The sequence below is a fragment of the Monopterus albus genome, unplaced genomic scaffold (genome assembly GCF_001952655.1).
Source record: "Monopterus albus unplaced genomic scaffold, M_albus_1.0 scaffold110.1, whole genome shotgun sequence".
NCBI classification, from domain to species: domain Eukaryota; kingdom Metazoa; phylum Chordata; class Actinopteri; order Synbranchiformes; family Synbranchidae; genus Monopterus; species Monopterus albus.
Genome location: NW_018127990.1, coordinates 207,675 through 224,513, shown reverse-complemented (window position 1 = coordinate 224,513; position 16,839 = coordinate 207,675). Strand labels below are relative to the sequence as shown.

The following is a 16,839-nucleotide window of genomic DNA, read 5'->3' as shown; positions in this document are numbered from 1 at the left end:
ACAGAGCTTGTAGAATATTATAAAAATAACATACTATGGGCTATATGAAGTAGTCTATATAAAAATACATGCAGAACATGTTTAATACCCTATATCCAATAAATATGCCTTTAACCGGAAAAAAAATTCCCAAATGTACCCAAAAAACGTTTTATTACCTGTAACTAAGCCGAATGGCCGCCATTGTGGCTCCGTGCTGTACACGAATACTGTGAAAGGGCAATCCTGGTCAGAGCCAACATGGCGCCTTTCTCCCTTGACAAATGAACCAATCGATATCAGGGAACTTTTCGTCTGCCCAATTAAAATCCATGTGGAGGGCGGGACATACAAATCTGGGAGGAGCTGTTTTGGGGTGTTGTGAATTCGTGTAGCCAAGAAACCTTGTGTGGGAGTTGTCGGACCGATTTGTTGTGCGTTTTGCCCGTGGATCCGTACCGATTTCTATCCCGTCAGCCGCAGCCATGCCTGGGATAGAGAAGCTGCCGATAGAGGAGACTCTGGAGGACAGTCCGCAGGTAACAAATCTCCTCCCTGGAGGCTTCAGCTAGCATGCTAACGTTAGCCAGTTGTACGGCCAGGCTAACTGTCTTTGTAGGCTCAGTGTTTGGCAACAGCCAGTGAAGAGATGCCAAGTTCAACTAGCATGCTAACCGCTAACCAGCCAGCTAACCAAAGTTGTCACGTGATGACTACACCGATCAGCTGGATCTGGAGTTTTCGGTCAGCATGCGAGATCGACATATCAAACGGAGGCACATAATTCAGCGTTGATTTGCTAAAAAATAAAAAATAAAAAGTCGTTAAACAGTTATGGGCTACTTCCGTAGCCACTCGGCGTGTCCTCTTCTTCCAAGTCTAACTCTTCATCTTTTCATAAAGCAGCATTGTCATTCAGCTGCTTTGTGTTATTGTTTTATGTGAAAGTCACACGGCAGAAAGCTGCTTCTGCTGCACTGGTGGATGTAAATTGAAAGACACCCCAGTCAGTGATGCTGTGTCCTGCTGCAAGTGCGGGGCAAAACACCTGACGTGACATCTTTAACTGGGGTGTGGTCAAAGCGTTACGTACATAACGTGACGTAACATTTTGTAGGGACAAAGATGTACTGTATGTGGTCTGCATGTTTTAGTTCACCTGGATGAAGTCATTTGATATGAAAGATCCAGACACAAAAATTTACAGTGAGGTGAAATATATACAATATAACCAGAATATGATTTACATACACATCTTTGAAATACAAGTTGCAAGTGCACAAGTGTGTTCCTTTTACAAACTGACCAACCACCCAGTCTCCAGCAGTACATCACATTTTATATTCTTGATCTTTGAAGTGAAAAGAAGTAAATACAATCCATGCAGCAAACAGAAACTCATCCGCTCTTGCGAGATGTTCAGCATTGATGGTTATGTGGCAGTCAGTGACACAGGTAAAATGGTCTTATACTTTTATAGCACTTTACTCTGCATTGCAGCACATTCAAAGCACTTTCACACTACTTGGCCATTCATCCAGCTGCACTCACAAACGCTCACACCGGTGTTATCACCAAGAGCAACTGGGGCTTCAGTGTCTTGCTCAAGTACATTTTGACATGTTGACTGGACAAGCCAGGAATCAAACCGCTAATCCTCCAGTTAGGAAATGACCCGCTCTATCTCTTGAGCCACAGCCGCCCCCAAGGTAGGTAGCATTACACAGATAGTGACAACAATGGATTCCACTGAATATCTGCAAATTATGGATGCAGATGTCCTACAGTCAGTCAAAGAACTGAAACTGAAATGGAGCCTGCCTTCTACAAGAGGACAATGATCCAAAGTAGACCTCAAAACCCACAATGAACTACTCCAAAGGGAGGTTACAAAGTACTGACTGTAACTTATTTATCTCTCTCAGTCACATATGATGAAGAGTGGCCTGCTAAAGGCAAACAGTGTTATTGAAACACAGCTTGATGATACCTTTGTCCTGCAGGGAGAGGTAGCAGGTGTGTGTTTGCATAGATAGATCTGGGTTTGGTTTTGGCAGTTAAACAAATGGTCATTTGGAGCCATAACATGATTTATAGTGACTTTTATTGTTATATAGTTATAGACATTTATAGTTCACCAGTTTTCTTGTGCTTTGCATGTAGACACGGTCTCTGCTGGGAGTGTTTGAGGAGGACACTGCAGCCATCTCCAACTACTGCGCACAGCTCTATCAGGCCATGCAGAGGATTTATGATGCACAGGTATGTTTGACAGGTAGAGTGCCACTTGTGTTGGATGTATAGGCAGAACATTCAGCAATGTTTGTAAGTGGCTGCTGATTGAATAACATGCCTACAGCTGCTCAGGGATGTGTCTGCTGTTTTCATTATCAGAATGAGCTCAGTGCTGCGACACACCTGACCTCCAGACTGCTGAAAGAGTACGACAAACAGGTGGGCCTGTTCATGCTACCCACCAGCCCTTTGACACTAGCCACCACAGTATAACATTAGACATTAGTCTTATAATGCAGTAGTTCCCCAAAGACTAAGACTACCCTGATTATAAGAGGACACCTGCTGCACAGGAATACTGGTTAATCTATTCCTTCATGTTGTTGCCATTGTCTGCAGCGTTTTCCTCTAGGGGGTGATGATGAAGTGATGAGCTCCACCCTGCAGCAGTTTGCTAAAGTCATTGATGAGGTGAGAGAGAATACAAACACACCAGAGCTCTGTCTTCTGCTATCAGGGAGGAGTGTTTTATCTTTCTGGATGTCCCCCACAGGTGGACTGTACCTGACACGAATCGATTAAAGCTTAATGTCTGTCAGTCTCAAACCCGGATTAGCATGTTTGTTCATTTCAGTGTTGTTCAAACAGGATTAAAGCCACATCAGTGAAACACACCGCTGTATTGGGTGACATGTTTCTTCATTACGAAACACCAGAACTACATATTTGTTAAAAAAATGTTGCCTCAAACAAATCAGCAGAGGTTTTAGTCTCTGTATGGAAATTGTTAAAAATACTGTTAACTGGCCTTATCCTTTAATATCTGTGAGTAACGTACACTGTGTTCATCTTTCATGGTCATTCAGCTGATTCAAGGTAAGGATTCTCCTTCACTTTCTCTTTCTCTCTCTTTCTAGCTGAGCTCCTGTCATGCTGTCTTGTCCACCCAACTTGCAGATGCCATGATGTTTCCCATCACTCAGTTTAAAGAGAGAGACCTGAAGGGTAGGAAACACAAACCAACAGTGCCACACCTCTGGCTCAAAGAACAAACACTGACCCAACGTATTTGTCATGTTATCCACTAAAAAGCATTTGATGTTAACCAAAAGCATGTGGCTTCCACAACAAACTAGGAAACCTATTTTTTTATGGGCCTGGTTGTGTATCATGTTGAGATAGGAAGCATTCTTCCCCAAAATGACTGTCCACCTAAAACTGAATGCATGCTATTGTCTAAAATATCACACTGTGCTGTAGCATTAGGATTTCTCTTCAGTGGGAATGAACAGCCCAAAGTACACTTGTACATGATGTTCACAAAAACATAAAGACAAAAATATCCCTTGCATTATAACAAGCAGTTATTTCTGTCTCTCTCCAGAAATCCTCACTCTGAAAGAAGTTTTCCAGATATCCAGTGATGGTATGTTAGCAGGCTTAGGCTTGCAATTAATTTTCCATATCCGTTTATTGTTTCAGAAAGATACATGCTCATCACAAGTTCCTAGAACCATAGACTGATCTTAAGCTTAACTTCTGTCACCAATTAATATCGTGTCTTCTTGATACTGTTACATTTTTTTAAGTACAAAGTGTGCCTTGTTGAATACTTAGCTACACAAACTAAGCTGTGGGACACATATTAAAATAATGCCCATAGTCGGGTGGAGTCAGCTGGGTAAATGGAGATAAAGTAATCAAAGTAGCATCGTATCTTTTCTCTGTGAACAGCCTGTTTGTTTCCTTCTAAGCCAATAAGATCAAGTTAGATAACATGTCTGGATAATTGACAAGTTCCCTATTTTGAACAATAGTTCATCTAACAAGAATCTGTTTATCATAATTAGAAAAAAAGCTGCTAATCCTCATGCTGGAGAACACTGAACATAAAAATGTGTGGCTCTAATAATTTGCTTAAAACAGTATTGTTTTAGTGTGCTACTTTGGCAGTGTGGAGAACAGTCTGTTCTAATTTGAATGAAGTTTACAGATGCTATCTCAGGGTCACAGCCTCACACATCCCAGTGTAAAGTCTCACTCAGTCTACAGTCACATTTGCTGAGGTTTAGCTACACATAAAGGAAGAGCTCAACTGGTTTTTAATGGTTACCCACAGAGTATTTTTGTCTCACTGCTTGAGTTACTGCTTTTTGCCACTATGTTTCACCACTGATGAGTTTCACCGACCTCTGTTTCTGTTTGCAGATCATGACGCAGCCATCAACAGATACAGCCGCCTGTCCAAAAAAAGGGACAACGACAAGGTGCCCACATTAGTGAGAGAACCATTCCTCACATTAGGTTTCGTGTTCATTACCAAGTGTTTAGGTGATAAACTTCTAACTAATCTCCTGAGACGTTTCCTGTGTGGTTTGGTTTAGTCAGTAGTGCTGAGTTTGTGATGAGAAATATCTTTTGACAAGTGAAGCCTCCAGACATTTTTCACATTTTGCAGGTCGAGCAGACCTGCTGTGCACTGACAAAAATCTATTATTTTTTCCAGTGTAGGAAATTGTCTTTTGTGTTGCAGATGCGGGCAGAGGTGACTGAGGACGTCTACACCTCTCGCAAGAAGCAGCACCAGACCATGATGCACTACTTCTGCTCACTTAACACACTACAGTACAAGAAGAAGATGGCTTTGTTGGAGCCACTGCTGGGTTACATGCAGGCCCAGGTACACACACACATACACACTGTACACTAGAGGATTTTTAGTCTGTCCTGACGACCTCGGTCAGCCACACTTTCATGTTAATCTCAGGTTAGACTTGCCACAGGTTTCAGGCCTGTCTAGGTTTTTGACTGGTCCAAGAAAACATTTGAAAACATCACATACTGCATCTCTCACCTGGACATACTTTAGCTTTATGTTGAATTTTCTATACAAGAAGCCTGATAGTCTTTGGTCATCATTCCAAACACTGATCCTAGATCTGACTCTGACTCTGACACACATCCATGTGTCACAAAGTCACCACCAGCCTCAATACTCACAGTGTGACTGCTGCTACAGTCTACTGCTACACACCAACTGTTCAGAATATGGCATGAAACCATCCAGAATACAGTGGCCTGTGGGATGTGTAACAAGCTCAAATATGTAAGTTTTGCATTGCCTCACCTCTTGATTTTTGGCATAATAAAGAGAAAATAAGGGCCTTAGTAGTGGCTTTGTTTGGAAAATACTTTGGAGCCACAGCCACAAAAGTAGTGCTACCAAGAACCAAGTGTCCCACAGGTGAGATGCCAACTAGTGTTTTGATGCACTTTCACTGTAGAACTAAAACAGAGACATGTGAAAATCACTGTCACAAAAACAAAATAAATGTCAGACATTAAAGATCTGTGTTACTAAAGTCGAGCTGATGTTTACCTTAAGTAAGAAGATCTCCAGACGGGCACGGCGGTGCAGTGGTTAGCACTGTTGTCTCACAGCAAGAATGTTTCAGGTTTGAACCTCACGGCCGACTGGAGCCTATCTGCAATTTGCATGTTCTCTCAGTGCCTATGTGCGTTTCCCCCAGGTACTCCAGCCTGGAGGCCAAAGACATGCGGGTTAGGTTGATTGCCTGTAGGTGTGAGTTGTCTGTTTCTGTGTGTCGGTCCTGTGATAGACTGGCGACCTGTTCTCACCCGTTGTCAGAAGGGAGTGGCTCCAGCTCCCTGCGACCCTCTACAGGATAAGCAGTAATAATTTATGGATGGATTAGATAGTCCCCAGCTGGTTGAGAGCTATTTCTTTATCTGTTTGCTGTGTGCAGATCAGTTTCTTTAAACTGGGATCAGAAAATCTCTCCAAGCAGTGGGAGGACTTCCTGGGAACTATAGGAACCAGCGTCCAGAAGTAAGAGCCCCACAACCACCCACCCCCATAAAAGTATCTTAAATTGTTTTCTTTTTTTGTTTGTTCTGCATTCAAAGTCTTAAATATAGTGTTTTATTAACTGTTAGTTTTAAAGTGTCAAAGGTTTTGTGTGAGATTGCAGATGGATGGAAACATGACAAAAATATGAAAACATCAGCAGTGAGTGACAAATGCGAGAGGAGCATGTGACTCCATTGTCTATATGTCTGGGTTTGCAGTGTGCGTCGGGAGATGGAGGAGGAGGTGGGACAGATGCAGCAAACCATCCAGGAGATTGAGAGATCATGTGACCCGCTATATGCACCATGTGACCCCGACCCTGCCCACTCACCTGTCTGTCGCAACTTGACTAGAAAACAGGGCTACCTGTACATCCGCAAGTAGGAAACACACACATTCTAACTCATTACACACACATAATTTTTTTGTCCAGAGCACCTTTGGCTCTCTGTCATGCCTCTTTCTCTCTAGTCTTAAATCTAAATCTTGAAAAAAAATTCTCTCAAGTCCATGTAACACGATTAGACTGTGCTCACAGTTGCTGTGGGTATATTGGTGTCTGATGGAAACATTGACAATGTACACTTGGTTTGATCTTTCTTCCCTGTGTGTTTCTCAGTAAGACGGGTCTGGTGTCGTCATCCTGGGAGCGTCAATATTTCTTCACACAGGGAGGTAACCTAATGCAACAGGGCCGAGGCGAAGTGGCGGCTGGCGGGCTTGTCACTGACCTTGACAACTGCTCCGTCATGGCGGTTGACAGCGACGACCGTCGTTTCTGCTTCCAGGTCACTTCCTTTGATGGCAAAAAGTGAGAAATTCTTTCATGAAAACTGTAAATCTCAGACGCTGTGGTCATTTTGAAGTTTTCAGATTTATAGTAGATAATAAATGCCACTCATTTGTCTTCTGAGATTATACTTAGTACTTTTGTTCCTGTCCTGCCAGAGTGGTTATACTGCAGGCAGAAAGCAGGAAGGACTGTGAGGAGGTAAGGTCAAAGTGTTTATGAGTGGGACACACAAACACGTTTGCCTCAGTGGGCGCCATGTTAAAGTGTTGTCTGTCACATTACCTACTCTGTTGTAGACTGTCAGCACTTCTGTTGTGTCTCATGCCATCACTCTGCTGCTTCTTCCATCAGTGGATCGCCACCATCAACAACATCTCCAAGAGGATCTACCTGAGTGAGAACGCAGAGGTCTGTGTCCTTCTTCCATCATTAACTGTTAAGCACCTGGTTATAAGTCATAGCAGAAACAGGTATTTTAGGTGTAGTCTAACATGCCTTGGGCCTCTGAATCACCACCAATGTCTCTGGTTTGTCTGTCTAACCCTGTTTTCACCTCTCAGACATACGTCCACATTAATGAGGAGGTTAGCAGCCTGGCAGTACCACACTGTGACCATTAACTGTAATAACAGAACTGCTCTAATTCATTAATAGATGTTAAAAGTTGTAACACTGCCATGTCAGAAAGCCTCCTACTTACTAACAGCCCTCACATTCTGACTAGTTAAGCATTTGCTAAAATATAGGCATAAGGTGGTCACAAGAAGTAGATGTCAACTTACAGAACGTGGCACATTTCCACTCTGGGAAGCCAGGTGGATAGCAGCGATCTTTTCCTATTGGTTAATGCTGAGAGTTCTTCCTGTTGGCAGGAGCTGGCAGCCAGAGTGAACCAATCAGCTCTTGAAGCCGTGACTCCATCGCCATCCTTCCAGCAGAGACACGAGAGCATGAGACCCAGCAGGTAGGACTGACGCTGGTAAGGTGAGATCAACAGCCTCGTAGCCTAGCAGCTGCCAGATCTCATGCAGATGGGTCAATGGTGACCAACCAGACTTCTGTGGGTAAACTGGACGAGTCAGACCTCTGTCTATCTCTCTCTCTATTCCAGTAAAGTACGGGTGGGGCGAGCAAGCAGCATTAGCTCAGCAGGGTCCGAACCATCGCCTGCTCTTTCTGTGCTCTCATTGGATGCACTGGTCGACCCGGAAACACCGATCCAATTTGACATCATTTCCCCCGTCAGCGAGGAAAACTCAGGACAGAGCAAGACAGCAGCACAGACCGGCAGGTGTGTGTGTGTGTGTGTGAGAGAGAGATGCTTCAGTCAGGCTTTAAAGGGCCAGTTCACCAACATTTTGAAAAAACTACTTTCTCTCTCTCCGTGCAGCTTTATACCTCCATCCCAATACAACGGAGGTGTATGAACCTTAGTTTGCTATTCAGCTGTAAAGTCTGTCTTATAACATTTAAAACCAACTTTCCTTTGTAGAAACAGTGCCCTCTTTACTCTGAATAATCCACATAAGAGGCAATGGATATTTCCCACTGGAACTTCTTCTTACTAAATGAACAGATAATAATGAAAACTGTTGACACAGACAAAATAAGTCATTTTAATTTATATCCTGATCAATCAAAATATCACTGATTTGTGTAAGTCAAATAACAGTATGTGAAAGTTGTGTCTTGTCTATTAATGTATCAGCTACTGGTTAGTTTCTAATAGTCAGTGTGTGTGTGTGTGTGTGTGTGTGTCTCCACAGAAGGAGTAATCCGTTTGGAGAGTCGGGAGACAGCACATCAGAAGACAGTGAAAGTATTGTCTCTCTGTCTCATCGTGTTTTCATCATGGTCTTGGTGTTTTATGTATTTAAATGAAAACTGCCCATCGTATGGTATCTGTTGTGGTGATGTGGTTCATTGATCATGCTTTTGAATGTGATCGTCATCGTTTTATTATTCTGGTGCACTGAGCCATAAAGCTCTATTTGCCGCCCCTTTTTGTTGGAGGGCAGAAAACCTTACCTTTAAACTTGAATAATTTAATAAATAAGAACAGTGAGCTGTAAAAATAATGATTGTACTAATGCATTCCAGATCAGTTCCTAAGAGGGGCTGCTGACAGATGTATTGTGCATATTTGTTTTTGGTGTGTGCATGTCCAGACTTGATCCTCCACCAGCTTTTTATAGTTCGCTTCCTGGGCTCCATGGAGGTGAGGACCGCTGAGACAGCAGATGTCATCTCTGAGACCATGAGGCAGATCCTGGCTGCCAGAGCCATCCACAACATCTTCAGGATGACCGAGTCACACCTGCTGGTCACCTGTGACTGCCTCAAGTAGGAAGCACGCTGACTCTGTTTGTGTTTAAAGTGTAGTTGTAATTGTGAGGCCAACGCGTATACTTTAGTTTATAAGGTTTATTAGACCAGGAACCTGGCGTGTGACTGTAGTGTTTTCAGTCCCAGTGGCGCCTTCTGGCTGTAGCTTGGTGCTACAATAAGAATGAATGAAAAACAACCTCCTGATTATTTAGCTATTCTGTCCTGAGGGTGGCGCTAGAGGAAACTTCATGGGGTCTTTGTAAAGTTTAACGGGCTCATCATCTGGGGAGAAATGTGCTTTGTCATGGAATGACAGTTTGCACTTTAGAGATTGATGTTTTTGTGTAGAAATGAAAGTTTTGGCCAAAGAGTTCAGGTCAGAATGTCAAAAATGCTGCAAAACAAACATAGAGCAACAGCTGCAGATTCATACTGGGAAAACGTTCTCCCAGTACAGACGTCTTGCTGGCTCTCACAGAGGTCTATGGTTTGTTTCCTGGGAATGATACATGTTGGAAACAACTTCTCCATCGTGAAACTCATGTGCAGAGACTATTTACTGCCTTTTCGTCTAAATTCTTGCTGAATTTGAAGGCACGGATTTGCCTTTGTCTGTTTTTACGCAGAAAACTCTTCAGTATAAATGATGATGATGGATTTTGTCTTTCAGGCTCATCGATCCTCAGACACAAGTTACTCGCCTGAGGGTAAGACAAGCTCTTTCTCTGGTTAGGATTAGCTTTAGTTTCAGACATGTTTCTAATGATTTATGTTCCAATAGTCTCTTTCCTCTTTTGTATCCTGTGTTTTCTTTGCCGGTCTCCTCCCGTCGTTCCTCTTCTTTGGTCCTGCTGCAGTTTCCACTCGCCAACGTGGTTCAGTGTTCGTCCCATCAGGAAAACAAGAGGCTATTTGGTTTTGTACTACAGTCAGCAGGCGGACGGGGCAACAGTCGAGCTGTCTGCTACATCTTCGAGTCCAATAATGACGGAGAAAAGGTCTAATGTCTATTCAGCTGGTTACCTCACTATCTGACCCAATGTTCTGTCTGTCTGACCTGTCTATCTTCTTCATTTGTTTCAGATTTGTGACAGTATCGGTCTGGCCAAGCAGATCGCCTTCCACTCTGAGATGGTGAGGCTGATTTTAAAGTCCTTTATAGCTAAACTAATGCAAATGTACTCACACTTTTGTGATGCAATTAGTACCTTCAAGTCTTATTATGGAGATTAAGATTAAGTAATTTTGTTGTGCAGGACCGCAAGGCTGTGGAGAAGAAGAAGGAGCAGGACAAGGCCAAAGAGAAACAGCATGAGGAACTCAGCAAACAGAGGCAGATAGAGAAGGTGATCTTTAACCTTAAAAGTTGAGCATCTGTTTATTTACTGTTACTTAACAGATACCAGAGGTGTCAGCAGAAGTGTTGGTTCACCACAACAATGGCAGAAAGCTTTGAAGAGAAGCCATAGATTTATTATAGGAGCTGGACCACAGACTCAAAGATGGCTTGGGTGCTTTGTGTCCCACTGTGCTTGTACATTAACGTTTCCCCCACTGCCTCTGCTCGTGTGCTCTCGCTCGGCACATAGACTTCACGAAAATAAAAGTTTCTTTTCTAGGCTCTGGGAAAGATTTAAAATTACAGAACCTCAATGGATTTAAAACTCATTATACAAAGAGCGATAATTGACCTGGTTTTCAGTTTGAGGTGTCCTGTCAACAGTTTTTACAGATGTCTCTTTTACCATTGTGGTCTATGGAGCTCGTCTGGCTGCAGCTGCCATGATCTCAACATCGACAATATTGTCGATGTTAATGGGGCGGATGTCAATACCCCGCTTCTCCATTAATGGGGCGGATGTCAATACCCCGCTTCTCCAGTCTACCTATCAGAGAGTCCTTGGGTGAGATAGCAAACCCAAGCTGCTCCCAGTGGACATCATCATCTGTGTGTTAGTGTGTGTGAAGGACTGTATGGTGACTTTGCCACCATCAGTGTGAGCATGAATGGGCACAATATGGAAAAGTACATTGAGTGTGCTTATGTGTGTCAAAAGTGCTATATAAGTACAAGTCTGTTTACCATTATCCACCCTCGAGTGTTGCCATGGATTTCTATTTACTTTGCACAAGCAGAAGTTGAAAAGAAGATTCTGTTTTCTGTCAGGGTTTGATTGGACCTTTAATCTGCATCCTAGTGGATACACTGTGCATATCTGGTGGATTAAAATGTACAAAGTACCCAAACAAGTATGTGAATGATGACACTGGTGCTGCGTTAATAAAAAGCTAGTACATGACGGCCTCAGCAGGGTGCACGGACTGTGGCATACACTTTATGTTCATCATTATGTCGCTTATTTTAGAGCATGACTGTCTTGATATACAACTCAAATGCGATCTTTTCAGGATCTGGAGGAGCAGAGCCGTTTGATCGCTGCCTCGAGTCGTCCTGCCAACCCGCCCTCCTCTGATGGACAGGTCCTAGTGCTTAGCAACAGCCAATCAGAGGACAGTGATGCTGGGGAGGAGGGGAAGAAGAGGGGCGAGTCTGAAGCCTAACAATAGGCAGAGGATGCATGTTTTAACTCCCAGGCAAGTCCCAGCCTGTACTGTTGAGACAACAACTCAGGAATCAGAGGGGGGGAACACCACCCACCCGCCCATGTTGCCTGGGACTGAAAAACATGTGCTCCCTCTCTGCTGGACTGTGGTGGAGCCTGTCACTCTGAAAGCAGAGGATAAACTAAACGTACCCTCACTATAAGAGGACGTAGAGGGGATGGGTATGGAAACGTCTCTTCACAAATTTGTGTTTTATTCCATGTGTAAAAAAAAAAGCTGCTTTTGTACCGGCACCACTATCCAGAAAAGGACAAAAAAATATAGAATAACCTGCAAGTTTTTTTTTTTTTTTTATGAAAGTAGCTAACAGTTAATTACAGAGGATATAAAGCAAAACAGCACGTGAGGAACAATGAACCAGGATCTGGAGGAGACAGCGTGAAAAAACACAGAAGGTAGATTTGGACAGTGTCAAGATCAGCTCTTGCTCAAGGGCTCTTAAACAGGAAGTGACAGTTTCTTTGGCCATTAGGAGATTCCAAAGGACAACAGGACACCTCATCTGTTTTATCTGTCAATATCATTGAGATACAATGTTCTAAACAAGAGAAAAAGCAGGGAGTCTTATTTTGAAGAGTCCTTCCTGTGTCATGTCTTCATTGGCTCATTACGCTCTGAAGGACTTTGAGATTTTTTTCACATACTCTGTCCTTCCTTCCAGACAGTCTTGAAACATGTTGAATCATCATGACAGTAGAACTGATTTAATATCATTTGAAGAGCTTCTTTCCTAAGTAAAACATTTGACACTCGCACAATAAATAGCTTCATGAAAGTATCGCTCATTAAAGAGAGTCATGTACTTTTTGCACTCACAGTTCAGATTTTAGAAAAGATGCTTTGCTGTCCTCTCCTGGTCCATTCGGATTGTGAAACACTGATCTGACATTTGGAAAAGCACTAATCTGATCAAGGTGTCTCCTCACATTTGGTTTTCTGTAATAAAAACTACAAAGACAGGTTGGGCTAAACGTTTAGGTTCTCTGATAAGCTGGCACATTTTATTCATTTAGGTGCAATTTCACATTTTTAGCCCCTTGATGTATTAATGTTTAGATCCATGTTTCATGAAAACAAACCATCTGTCTTCTCTGCCAGCTGACTCTCTTCACAAGTAACTGCATTCATCTGTATTTCTCTAGGTCATTGTTTGGGGCATTTATGCTTCTCACAGATTTTCTTCATTCATCTGCTTGTGCCCAGTGTGACTCACAGTGACTATGTGTAGGAAAAGCAGAATAAGCTTCAGTTTCAAGATCCTACATATTGGGATGTTTAAGCTCAGAGGTCATAGCCCCCTGGTGAGTTTCTGAAAGTTCTTGATGATGATTTATTTGTTTCTGTGAAGGACACATGTTGACGGCGCTGCACTTTACTGATGTAGGAGAACGTGATGGGATCGAGGATGTTGCAGTGTAAATATGTTTCTGTGATTGATGTTCCAGTGTCATGGTTAATAAATGGCTTTTCAGTTATAAATAAAGCACTAACTCCACTCGGCTGAGTCGGTCTGCTGATGCTTTTAGATGAAACCATCTGCAAGAATTTCAGGAAAGGTTTCACAGGTGTGGATCTACACACACACACACACACACACACACACACACACATTATACTGTATATATATATATATATATATATATTTGTTTGCATACACATCTTTACATATACCCAACAAACCAGCAGGACGTTACAATAAACATAAACCTGTGGATCCAGTTTCCACGTCAAAGTGAGGTTTTATAATTAACTCCTGAATTCGTGTTTGTCTTTGTGTTCATGTTATGAAGAAATTTGATTGTTGCAGGAAGCACATGACTGAATTGTAAAAGACAAGATATATATTTATTTCAAAAGTAAACTCACAAACAATTCGATAAAATAATCCCTAAACAGATGAAAAAGTGCAGAAAATCAGTGCAGTGAAGTTTCCGTTACAATGATCCACCTGGTTTGTCTAAAACACATCTTCCAAGGAAAAAACAGAGGGATCAACAGATATTTCTGTTACACAGAATAACATGTATAGTTTTGACATTTCTCAATTTTTTCCCCTTGTCTTCATCAAAATACCTCCCGATGCTTTGGTTTCACTCTGCTGCTCTGATATGTCATCCTAATGTTTTGATTTTCATAAAGTGATGTAAATGTGGCACAAACAAATTGTGAAGGGTTTCCCATAAGGAAGTCGGTGCCGACAGTCTTCTCTGTATGCAGCAAACACAGCAGGTTAAATGTCAAATCCAGAAGTGACCCTTCATGTTTCTCCTGGATTCACTGTCTCCGTCCACAGAGGACAGCCTGATGTTTGAGCAGGAAGTCAATGAATCAGAACTGTGGAGCTTCTACTACTTCAGGATCTGGTTGGAGAGCCAGTCCAGACCCTCGACCAGACCTGTACCACTGATGGCACAGGACGCCTGGATAAACCACTGCACCGACACACAGAGGGACAAAATCATTAGCTCAACTCAGTTGATCATCTGGAAAACAATGACATGGTCTTTTAAACTCAGTGTGTCCAGTAGCTGAGCCCAAACCTGCCACTAGAGGGCACTGCATGTGAGATTTAAATGAAACAAGCAACACGCAGTGTAACGAGAATCACCGGGCTGCAGACAAGATGGGGGATTGCGACCAAAATTTGTGCTCTGTCAACCTCACCCAGATGTTGACTTTTTCCAGAAGCCAGGTTATGGGTAGGGTTAACATTAACCCAAACGCCTAACCACAAACATGCTGAGGTTGACAGCATCTGGCTAATGTTGCCTACTTCCTGCCGAGATGGTCAGTCCGCCATCTTGTCTGCAGCCAGGTTCTCTTGAGTTTAACTGATGCTTCTTAAGAGTTCAGCGTAAATCTGCTTTGCAATAACTTGATGTTTCATTAAGTCTTACAGGTTAATCTGTTACTCACCGGGTGTGAGACTCTTGATAGGCCCAGGGCCTCGGTGATGTCACTGACGGACATGGCTCTGGGCAAATCCTGTTTGTTAGCCAAAACCAGCACAGCCACACCCCTCAGCTCGTCCTCCTCCAGCTGCAGCACACACACAAAACCATGGTGACTTAACAAAACAGTGACAGTTGGAGTAATGTTGGAATGTGTTTGCTGAAATCAGACAATCAGTGATAGAATTCAGATTAATCTGTCAGTGATAACTGATTTATTGATTTATTATCATTTTTTCATCAAAAATGGAAAAACATCACTGGTACCAGTTTCTCAGGTTTTTATGACGGTGAACTCAAGTCTTGGTTTGGACATTTAATTTCAGTGGACTTGTAATTAATTATGTCATGTTTTTGGGGGGCCCTCCAGGATGAGTTCAGGTTAAAATATGTTAACCGGAGCTGATTCTGAGTCATTCTGATGACATCCAATAAAGTTTCCATCTTTTGTAATCCTGCAACAGATGCAGCACTGTAACTTCTGCCTTAATTAGACAGTACTGTACTAACTAGGTGTGTGTGTTTTGAAATACTAAAGAGAAAAGCTTGTTACCATCCTGTGCAGCTCGTCAGCAGCCTCTTTAATCCTCTCGGGGTCGTTACTGTCGATCACAAATATCAGACCCTGAAGAAGACAGAAGTTATTGCACATGCGCTCTTTTTGTAGTAACATAGTAGTAGTAGTAGTAGCTATAGTATTACCTGTGTGTTAGTGTAGTAATGTCTCCACAGAGGTCTGATGATGGTCTGACCGCCAACATCCCAAACGGTAAAACTGATGTTCTTATATTCCACTGTCTCCACATTAAAACCTACACACACACACACACACAGTTAATTATATGACTTTATATTAATTCCTGTTTCCTGTACTCACATGTGACGGAGGTTAAACAGGCTCACCGATTGTTGGGATGGTGGTGACAACCTCGGACAGCTTCAGTTTGTACAGCAGAGTGGTTTTACCTGCTGCATCCAGACCCACTGCAGTGACACACACACACACACACATTCATTAGACAAAAAACAGTATAGAAGTACTCCATTACATATAAAAGCCCTGCATTGAAAATGCTTACTTCAAGTATTAAAATATTATCAACTAAATATATTTAAAGTATCAAATGAAAAAGTACTCATTATGCAGAAAAATGTCCCGTCTAATATGTGTACAATTACATATTACTGGATTATCATTACTGATGCACCATGTGTTTGCAGTATTCTACTGTGTACTGTAGGTGGCACAGATGAAGTTCATTAATGCTAATTATTTTATTATTATTTTATTATTTAATTTGTAAAGTTAAATTCATGAAACTGTAAAGATTCAATTAAATTACAAAGAAGCTACTATTTATCCTACTTCTACTAAAACTCCTATGGTAAATAATAACAACAACAACAATAATGATAATAGTTGTCAAACGTTAATCATTTTCCTTTAAAGACCTTTTCAGTACCACATGGAACGTAATTCAATACCAGTTTCATGATGATACTGGTTTAATGTGTGAATCCATCAGAGAAAAACTGTAGGATTGATTAGGCCTACGATTATTTACCAGGTGTATGATTTTATTTACATTTAATCTCACATCTTTTCAGTCTTCACAGCTACAAGTAACAACAGTGTCTTTCCCAAAACTGATGTGTGAACAACCAGCTGTTAAAAAACAAACAAACAAACAAACAGAAACAGTGAAATCGCAGCTCACCCATTAAGATCCGGACAGGTGTCTTGCTGAAGAACCTGGACAGGATGTGTGAGATGATGACGCCCATGACGTTCAGGTAGAAAGTTCCTCTCCGTAGTACTCCGCTCGTTTCGTGTGTGTCTGTGTCTGTGTTTGTGTCGGTGTGAGCGAGTGTGTGTGGTTTTATAGAGCAGCATTGGCACGTGTGTTTTCCAGGGTGTCATCACGGCTGCTGTCAGCTCGGTACACGGTGGAACCGGAGGCGCAATCGGTGTCAACACAGCACACCGGAAAACACTGTTCCCGCTCAGACGGCCTTCAAAATAAAAGTTTGTTGAATTCTTTTCAAAATCAAATGAA

General features: G+C 42.3%; 2 protein-coding genes across 4 annotated transcripts; one reads left to right on the top strand and one right to left on the bottom strand.

Moving 5' to 3' along the window:
• Window positions 1-307: 307 nt before the first annotated feature.
• appl1 (adaptor protein, phosphotyrosine interaction, PH domain and leucine zipper containing 1) lies at window positions 308-13,326 on the top strand. Of its 3 annotated transcripts, none has more exons than XM_020611184.1 (22): window positions 308-518; window positions 2,143-2,241; window positions 2,374-2,433; window positions 2,614-2,685; window positions 3,132-3,219; window positions 3,599-3,640; window positions 4,423-4,481; window positions 4,748-4,894; window positions 5,982-6,064; window positions 6,304-6,465; window positions 6,705-6,896; window positions 7,034-7,076; window positions 7,230-7,286; window positions 7,751-7,842; window positions 7,990-8,169; window positions 8,645-8,691; window positions 9,047-9,221; window positions 9,877-9,913; window positions 10,064-10,204; window positions 10,290-10,340; window positions 10,463-10,552; window positions 11,616-13,326. In XM_020611184.1, the coding sequence occupies exons 1-22, from the start codon at window positions 465-467 to the stop codon at window positions 11,766-11,768; spliced, it is 2,124 nt and encodes a 707-aa protein (XP_020466840.1). In that variant the 5' UTR covers window positions 308-464; the 3' UTR covers window positions 11,769-13,326. The 3 variants fall into 3 exon arrangements, with proteins under 3 accessions (XP_020466840.1, XP_020466841.1, XP_020466839.1); XM_020611185.1 differs by having other exon boundaries at window positions 8,645-8,697; window positions 9,074-9,221; XM_020611183.1 differs by having other exon boundaries at window positions 310-518; window positions 8,645-8,697.
• A 331-nt stretch (window positions 13,327-13,657) lies between these two features.
• On the bottom strand, window positions 13,658-16,790 carry LOC109966345 (ADP-ribosylation factor 4). The gene is made up of 6 exons (XM_020611113.1): window positions 16,501-16,790; window positions 15,686-15,766; window positions 15,485-15,594; window positions 15,336-15,407; window positions 14,748-14,870; window positions 13,658-14,263 (listed from the first exon to the last, which is right to left on the bottom strand). Exons 1-6 carry the CDS (start codon window positions 16,565-16,567, stop codon window positions 14,180-14,182), a joined length of 537 nt encoding a protein of 178 aa, XP_020466769.1. The 5' UTR covers window positions 16,568-16,790; the 3' UTR covers window positions 13,658-14,179.
• Window positions 16,791-16,839: the final 49 nt, after the last annotated feature.